The 9,461-nt window shown below is 38.6% G+C and overlaps 1 protein-coding gene across 11 annotated transcripts in view; it reads left to right on the top strand.

The window, feature by feature from the left end:
* Mycbp2 (MYC binding protein 2) overlaps window positions 1–9,461 on the top strand; it is a 230,396-nt gene that overhangs the window by 147,650 nt on the left and 73,285 nt on the right. For all 11 annotated transcript variants that reach the window (XM_021203101.2, XM_029541562.1, XM_021203102.2 and 8 more), the window contains 3 exons: window positions 631–840; window positions 3,779–3,834; window positions 6,853–6,968. In XM_021203101.2, the coding sequence (XP_021058760.1) occupies window positions 631–840; window positions 3,779–3,834; window positions 6,853–6,968 (382 nt within the window). The remainder of the gene's footprint in view (window positions 1–630; window positions 841–3,778; window positions 3,835–6,852; window positions 6,969–9,461) is intronic.

The raw sequence follows: 9,461 nt of genomic DNA, 5'->3' as shown, positions 1-9,461 counted from the left end.
TGTCTTTTGCCTTACAAAAGCTTTGCAGTATTTTAATGTGCCTTTGAAAAATTAATTTTCCTATGTGTGGATGAAGGACATTAACATTTTACCATTGTAGAAACTGAGTTGAAAAGATTACATTGTTATAATCAGTAACTCAGATTATTTAATGTGGTACTGTGTTCTGTGGTAAATGTGTACTTTTCTTCCCTGAAGTAAACAGATTTCTGCTATGTTTTAAAAGGCTTCTATTAATGAATATTTTTCCCTTTGTAAACTATTATAGCAAGAATTCAAGCAAACTTTTACAAATAAGCTGTTATTATTAGAAGTATTTGCATTTCAATTATCTGATAATATTACTTCCTAAAAATTTCAAAATAGATTATTTCTGTTTTTTCCCGGTATCACACTAATGAAAAATGTAATATTTATGCTTTGAAATCTGTGATTATTTGTTGTAAAATAGTGACCCATCTGTTTTCTACTATTAGCGTATAAGTCAGAGGTGAGGGCATCCTGGCTCTGGAAATGACCAAGGAGAACTGGTGTTAACAAAATTTGTGTCAGTGACTTTGTAATTATGAATTATTTCCCTTGAAGTGTCAAGGACAACTATGTGTTTGGTTTTTATATCATTGTGTACAGGTGGAAGTGAAAGCTGTACCTGTTTCTCAGAAAAAAACATCTTTGCAGCAAGATCAAGGAAAGAAATGTCAAAGGATTCCTGGCAGCCCCTCAGCAGCAGCTTCTACCGCCGACATGACTTTTGGTGGGTTGGCATCCCCAAAGCTGGATGTTTCTTATGAACCAATGATCGTCAAGGAGGCACGGTATATTGCCATAACAATGATGAAGGTAATTTATTTTTACTTATCAGAAATTTTTATCTTTTACCGTTGATTTATGTTTCAGTCAAGTATTAAACTGGCAGCATGTAGTTTTAAATGCTGTTTCTTCTAGAGAGACTGAGTCCGTTTCTGGCAGGCATTGAGGGGCTGAGCCCTTATAGAACAAGTTCATGCAGTCAGAGGTTGAGATGACCTAAAGCTGAAGTGCTTGTCCGCCAGAACACAGGCCTTGAAGACTCAAGGGTTTTCTTGGGTCCCTTCAGTTTGTACAACTCCCAAATATTAGGCTATCTCTTTAGGTTTCTTATTTCTCCTGGATTTTTTTTTTTATTATTTTATAATTCCTTTAGATGGATTTAAAAAAAAAAATAAGTTCAGCTTTTTACTTCTCTTAAGAGGCATAATTACTACCCCTGGAATCATGCTAAGTGTAGGTGTCTTGGTGTTTTTAGAAAGCAGTGTCCATATTCTAGTAGCTTAAATATATGATCATACTGATCGTTTATAAACACTGTAGTACAATAATTAGTGTAGTTAGGAAGACAGGTGTATAAGAAGCATGGCTCCTTTAAACCTCACAGGAAGACTGTTGACTTCCTCTAAGGACATACACTGGGGACGTGGACCTAGAGAGTTGTCAGTCAGAATAGACTTAAAACATATTGAGTATTACATTAGCCCAGCTTCAATGCTAATGAAGAGCAAAATGAAAAGAATGGAGGTGGGAAATAAAAGATGAAGTTCATAATTGAAGTTGGAAACATCAGAGAAGTAGGGTATAGCAAAACAGGAAGTGCTCTGCTCTAGGCCATGGATGCTGTCTGAGAGCATTCTGATTCTGAGCCCTTTGATTAACAGAAACTCGGGGTTTTGTAAACTAGTATTTTTTTAAGCTGTTAGTCACCGGATGTTAAGTTCCAAAAGAGGTGGACAAGGAACAACTATTTAGAGGGCTAAATGTGGGCCAAGATAAATTGTAACTTGGCTCTGGGCCTGCAACATTTTAAACACTTCACAGTCAGTTAATCAACTGAAGAGGGTTGCTTTTGAAGGTGTGTGTTCTTTGGGGGGAGCTTTCATTCACACATGCTCTTCTATTTCTGGACTTTCCTCAGAAATCTCACCTGTTCTAGACTCTAGGAGCATGCTGAAACATCTAGGATTATAACAGCCAGAGTACTAGTCCCAAGCTGTCTCTGAGAGAATCATTCGTGCTCTGGGCAGACCTCGTACTAACCGATCATAGATACTGTAACTTCACTCAGCAGGGAGCCGTATAGTAGAGGATGGAAAAATAAAATATGGTTTTATGGTTGAAATTGGTGCAGTGAAAATATAATATCCAGAGTCTGGACACCTAGATTCCCAGCTGTTGGCTACTGTAGTGACTTGGCAAAGTCAACCTTAAGTTACATTTATCTAAGACACAGTCTGTGGATAAGTGAAAGCAGCTAGATAATTTCTGAATCACTGTTATGGTAAAGAAAGGGGGCGGGGCAGGGAGGAGAAAGGTGGCTTTGTACCTGGTGTGTGTACTTACCTTCATAAGTACTGGGGAAGCTGGAAGGGCATGAGGAGTTGACGTTCTTGAATTGAACTATGAAAAATGATTAATTTGCAGGTATAAAATGTATCAGGGTTCATGTGCTAAGTTTACTGTATGTACTACCTATTTTTATCTTTACATTTTGCTATATCTTTTGTTCAGATATTTTGCTTATTTTTGCAAGACTGTCACATAACATGCCAATAAGGCTCCTGTGGCTTATAAAGAAACATTTTTACAGTCATAGTCCATTCCCAGGCCCATTCTACAACTTTCCAAAGAATATCTTATAATTCTCTCCCTCTCTTCCCCCCCCATGTGTGTGTGTGTGTGTGTTCTATTGCATACTTTTAATAAATATAAAATGAGCCATAAATAATACTCTTATTTACTCTGTGTTCCAAAGCTTTGTACAGTGGCATTATTTTTTTTGCATGTACATGAAAATTTTCTCTAAAATATACTCCTAGCCTTGTAATTTCTAGTTGTAGGAAAGGCATGTCTAACTCTTTGGTAAGCATTTCTGGAGCTGATCCCCTGCGGCCAGCTGCTTGCACATCCGCACAGGGTTTTTTTACTCAGCTACAGTTAAAGCTATGCTGCGACTTTTTGTCCTTTTAATTTGTATTTCCTTTTCTTCCATCTCTGTTAAGTCACTGTTCCAGCACTAGTGGCTTTTTCAGTTATTCTTCAGTGCATTGGCTTTACTCAGTTTTCTGCTGTTTCCTCTGTGTATGGATTGATTTGACCTGTATATATTGTATGTGTACACCCCATGTAAGCTACAGCATTTAAGTAAGTCATTCAGTAGCATTGTAAGTCCACGTGAGGAATCTTCTCTATAGTATCTTTGTATTGGAGATATTTAAAATTGTAATGAACCTCAAAGATTTCTATTTTTGCATCTTTTAAGGCTAGAATTTCATTGCTATGATAAAGTATCTGGTAAGCAATTTAAGGAAAGGTGTGTTCTGGCTGACGACAGCCCTCCATGGAGGGGCAACATGGCTGCAGACCCAGGAGCAGACTGACCTGATTGGATCATCTTCACAAGCAGGGACTTGACTAGTACTGCTTTCTCCTTTTTACCAAGTTCACACTTGGAATCGCTGTTCTTGTCTTGGCTAACCAAATGAGAAAGTTCTTCACAGACATTGCCACATAATTGCTTCTTTAGTAATCCTAGGCCCTGTCAAGTGGACGATATTAAGAACTGCGTCAAAACATTTTAGAAAGTTGGGGTTTTTTTGTGTGTTTTGTTTGGATATTTAGCACATGTGAAATTCATTTTCAAGTGGTCTTGCCATTTTTATTCCACCCCATTTTTCAGATATTTTAGCATTGCACTAAATGGAATGTCCATTGCAAGGGTAGCAATGTTCTTGTCTCTTCCTTAAAGGTATATGAAAACTACTCATTTGAAGAACTGCGTTTTGCATCACCAACTCCGAAAAGGTAAGAACTGTTTTCTCAAAGTGTTGCTAAAACTAAAACTTAATCATTCAGACTGAAATAATTTTTTAAATCCTTTCCTTATTTTCTTTTGTTTTAAAATATTGTTACTAATTCTTTGAGTCCATATATGCAACTGTTGTGTTTGTTCCTGGAAGTCATCTACCATCCCCAGCCCTTATCATCATCCCACCCCTCTTCAAGAAGATCCTTGGGCCTTGACACCAGGGATCTAATAAGAACAGCCCATTTTCAGCTGATTGCTTTATACAGTCTTCTTCTCTGTATGCTTACCAGTTGTGAGTCTCTGTTAATTGCCATCTACTGTAAGAAGCAGCTTGGATAAGAATTGAGATCTATGGGTATATCAATAGTTAATCAATAATCATTTCAATACCATGTCTATTCACCATAATAATAATATTTCAGTATATTCCCTATGACTTATGACCTTTCAAGTCACAGGTCCTATCTCCATTAATGTTACCAGATCTAGGCTTCATGCTGTAGAGCAGGACTTAGATCCATTCAGAAAATGGTTGTTCCCATGTTGTCCATGTCGCTGTGGCGCCAGTGGGCATTTCTTATCCTGCCAGTCATTGTAGCTCTTGGGGCTTACAGCTGGATGGGACTGATGAGCACTCCTCCCAGTGCTGTAAAGGCCGGTCAGTAGGGAGGAAGCTTCCAGGTCGTTACTGTCTTGGTTTCTCGGTGTTTTATAACGTAAGCATAGGATGCCTTCAAAATAAGGTCTTACTATTAACTTCTGGAGGGTGACAGGAGCAATGATGATAGCTTGTAACATTTATGGGTCTATGATACCCTACTAGCCAATAGCTCGAGAGAGGAAACTAGTGAGGGCCCATGGATGTAAGTGAATCTCACGCAATAGAAGCAACATAGAATACACTAATATAAAGGAAAATATAAAGAGAATAATAGAACAGAAAGGGTTAAATGGGTTGGAGAGTGGAGGGCCTGGTAGAACATGCAATTCAGGGAGGATAACAAACACTAAACACCCTTTGTGAAAACCTACTGCTGTAGAAACTTCCTCTCTCTCTCTCTCTCTCTCTCTGTGTGTGTGTGTGTGTGTGTGTGTGTGTGTGTGTGTGTGTGTGTGTGTGTGTGTGTGTGTGTGTGTGTGTGTGTGTGTGTGTGTGTGTGTATGTGTGTGTGTGAAGAGTTTAAATGGAGTCATCTCATAGATAGGAGGTCTATACCCCATGAACAAAGTAGTAATAAGGAAACTTATTTGTTATAGACAGCATTGGGAGTGTGACAGCTTGCCAAAACATTACACGATGGAAGAGGCATGGTTAAGGATTAACATTTAGATGGCAGCTGATTGTGGGAAGATTTTGAGAGGTTCAGTCTAGCTATAGAAAACTTGAGGTAGGTTGAGCTTGATGTCTTTGGAGAACAAACAGAAAAATGATGGGCCTGGAGGATGCTGAGGAGAGTTCAAGAACTACATGGCATGTGTTTTCTATGTTCTGGCAGGCTGTGCTTATGTAGGTTGAATTTTCCTAGAAGCCAACTAATTCTATGAGTTTTAAACAAAAGCCTTAAAGTTTTTAGAAGATGATTGTGGTAGCTCTTCAGAGATAAATTAAGGGAAAGCAAGAAAAGCAGCAGAGAACTGAGTTAGAAATGGTTAGGCAACATAGGCTGGGGGAGAGTGCTGACACTGGAGTCAGTAGAGCCTGTCGCCAGACAGTGGTCAGCCCATAAACTGTAATTACACAAACAACAAAAACAGACTTGGTGGGTCATGTGTATGCATGTGCATGTCTGTGTGTTGCATATGCATACATGTTTATAATAATAAAAAAAATGGCTCTCAATTTGAGAGTGGGGAGTGTTGGAGGGTTTGAAAGGGAGAAGGAAAGTGATATGATTCTATTTCAGTTTAAAACATAGTTTTAGGAAACAACAACAGGTTTTCTTTTGGCTTAGCAACTGAATAGAAAGATTCCTACCAATTTTGATTCACAGACCAATTTTAGCTTAAGAAACTAAAATTTTTACATAAAGTATTGACTGACTCCTAATATAGATATCATAATTTTTATAAGGATTAAGAAGTCATAGGAACAAGCAGGTATTTGTTTTCTGTGATGTATTGATCTGTAAGGTATGTGCTTAGTAGTCAGAAATAGAAGCTTTTTGTTAAATATGTTAAGATTGAAATTCCAAATTACTTCTCATATCTCTACTTCATATTTAAGTAGAGATATAGCTGTGCAGCTGCAAATAGTTTGAAGTTGAAGAGAAAAGTGCATGTGGGAGTTGTCTTTATAGAAATGGTACTTAACATTAATGGATAGCAATAGTTGGCCAATTAAAAAGATGATTCAGAGAATGAAGATGGGCATCAAAGCCTGGACATTCCATGAATTAAAGAGAATCAGAAGAGAAGCCAGCAGCAGTGGAGAAAGATGACTAGTGAGGAAGAGGAAGGCCAAGAGAAGGTCAGAAACAAGTAGACAAGTGTTTCAGGAAGGAGCACTATCAGCTCTGAGATGCTGCTAAGAGACTGCTGAGGAGGAGGAATTAATATTTAAAATGGAAACGTGTTTTATAGTGATAAAAGGGCCTCGTAGAGTAGGAGAAGTAAGTGATGTGAGAGAGAAAGTGATGCTGTTGAGGAGACCCAATTTACATGGGAAAAACCTGTCTTTAGATAAGAGCCACATTGCTCCTTCCAGTGTAACCTGAGAGAAAATGAGGGAAAGAAAATTGGTTCCCCAGTCTGATTATTAATGGAGATTATAACCAGCTGTTTGTATTTCCACAGAAGGGAAAAGGGAAATCATGATGAGCTGAGAGTATGAAGGAGACGTAACGGGGCTATAGGGAAAAAGAGTGAAACTCAAGTGTTTGTGAGCTGGGGAACATGCCATGACAGCTACAGGATTGCAGGCAGTGTGACAATGCAGACACATAGTCACTGAAGTGGTAAATGACCTTAACTGCATAATCAAAAGTAAACTTTTTGCTATCCACTTTTTAATTCAGGCCCAGTGAAAATATGCTCATTCGTGTCAATAATGATGGGACCTACTGTGCAAACTGGACTCCAGGGGCTATCGGGCTCTACACTGTTCATGTGACCATTGATGGCATTGAAATAGGTAAATAGACCACTAAGTAAGAAGTTGCTGCAAAGAACTAGAATTAAATCATCCTTGTATTGTTTACCCTTGTGACGTACATATAAATAGGTTTCATAACATCTTTGTGGCTTCGTTTCCTCCTTCATAGTGAGTAATTCATTAGGACATTGCAAAAATATTACTGGAGGATGATTTATGGTGTGTGATCACTCATTGGGGCTATCTTGAGCTCCCTCACTTTCCTAGTGTGTCATTGAGGTGTGATGCCCTCCTTATCTCTGTGTTATTCTGTGTATGCCACGCCCGCAACCCCTATTGATCACCCTCACCTGGTAAGAGCAGATGCTATCTATTTGACAGGTGATCAGGTTTAGATAGGTGTCTGGCATAGAGTGGCTACTTAGCAGATATTGCTAACTAAAAGATTTTATTTCTCACTAGTTTTGGAAAGAATACTGACTTTCTATTATGTGTTAATGCTTCATTGTATAATTTCCATGTAAAAGAATAACAGTAGAATGAAAAATGTCACATATGGGTGTCGTGAAAGGGTGACTATAATAGTAACATAACATCAGAATACCCCTTAGGAAGTTGTGCTGTAAACCACTTATGTTATCATTGGAAATAAAAAGGTTATTTACATTTTAAATTTAGAAGTTATAACTATTCAATCAGATGTATAAACTATAATGCCTTTCATTTTACCACATTGCTAAAATCTTTAGGTCAGCACACATTTACTTAGTGCTTAGCAAAACTTGCTTCTAGAAAAGATAATTTATCAATCATTAAAGACTTATGTGTTGCCGAGATTAAACAGGCAAACTTATAATAACTTAAAAGTGATTTTTTAAGTAGATATAAATACAGGCTTGAATACAGTAGGAATTTCAAAGCACTGCTGCCACCCAAATGCTTGTCATTCAAATAGCAAGGGGTCAGAACAGTCTGGATGTCCACTGATGGGCAATGAAAATATGTGTCCTACAGTAGGGTTTTACTCAGTTGTAAAGAATGAAATTATTAATTTAGCAGGAAAAATGGAGGGTCTGGAAAGTATTACACTAAGTGGGGTCATCCAGATTCTAAAGGAAAAAGCAACTGCCTGTTTTTCCTCATACACAGATTACTAGTGTTAATGTTAGGGTGAGGGAGAGGAGGAATAGGCTGTGACCTAGGTAGGAGACCATGAAGGCAACGCGTGGCAGAGAAAGGCAAGGGAGACATGCGGACCCCAACAAGCAGTGTGGAGGAGGTACTCAGAGAGGTCTTCTCCTTGGGTGTACGGAGTGTGTGACCCGGCACACACGCTGTAAAGTTCTTCTCCTTGGGAGTATGGAGTGTGGGACCCGGCACACACGCTGTAAAAGCAGAGACTTGGACTCATAGATGTTGCCACGTTTGTCTCCTTCATTTTCAAAAGGGAGAGCAGAGTGGGGAGTGGGGAGAAAAACAGCAAAGCAGTTTGTTAGGGCTCTTAGCTGGGGGTTAGTGGGGCTCTAACAGTGGGGTGACTGTGTCTCTGACTCTGTTGCCTGCTCTTGGGACTCTTTGCCTTCTGTTGGGTTGCCCTGTCTAGCCCCCAAATGAGGGCTTTTTCTTTGTCTTATTCTCTCCTGTTTGTCCTGTTGAATTGTCCTGGTTTTTGGAGGTCTGCACTTTTCTGAAGAGGAAACAGGGAAAATGGATAAGGGGGAGGGCGGGAAGTGGGAGAAGCTAGGAGGGCTGGAGAAGGAAAACTGGTCGGGATGTATTGTATGAAAGAAGAATCTATTTTCAATATAAAAAAGAAAAGAAAAACAAAAATACCATAATGAATTATAATCTTTGCTTTTAAAAAAATGAAAAGTAGTGTGTGTTAAGAATGGCTTCAGTAGTCTTCAATCTCATACAGCAGTGAGTGCAGACACTGTTCTGTATTGAAGCTGAGATGGGCACACATTTATGTGCAGTCATCCCTTTGCTTTCCTACTCACTTATTATTTTTTTGTTCTAACTCTGCCCTTTTCCAAGCTGTCTTCCATCTAGAACCTTTCTTGGCCACAGACAAGGGCAGATAATAATAATAATAACTAATGTTATTGAATACTTAATACATGTACATTGTTGGACAGATATTTTATGTCATTTAATTCTCATAGTGTGAGGTAGATAGTATTGTCATTCCTGTCTCAGAGCACTGAGTGTTCCAGCATGAGGACTGTATCTGTCACCTACTGTGTTATCACACTGCCATCTGGGTCTCATGCTGACAGTCACAGAGCTTCCACGGTGGGAGGTGAATTCTCACCGGTCTCTGTGCTATTCATAGTGTGTGTCAGAAAGCCATGCCTTATTATTATTATTATTATTATCTTGAGTTTGTTCATGATCACTCTATGTGCTCCTATTAAAACACTTCGGGAAATGCTATAAAGTGCTCTTTGGCAATCTCAAGACCTCATTTTAAAATTTTTTTTCCATTTTTGCCACTTAGTATCAGTCACCTCTTTTTTTTTTTTTTTTTTT

The sequence above is a fragment of the Mus pahari genome, chromosome 8, assembly GCF_900095145.1.
Source record: "Mus pahari chromosome 8, PAHARI_EIJ_v1.1, whole genome shotgun sequence".
Classification (NCBI taxonomy): domain Eukaryota; kingdom Metazoa; phylum Chordata; class Mammalia; order Rodentia; family Muridae; genus Mus; species Mus pahari.
Note: the sequence above shows the minus strand (reverse complement) of the source record. Positions and strands in the feature narration are given on the sequence as shown.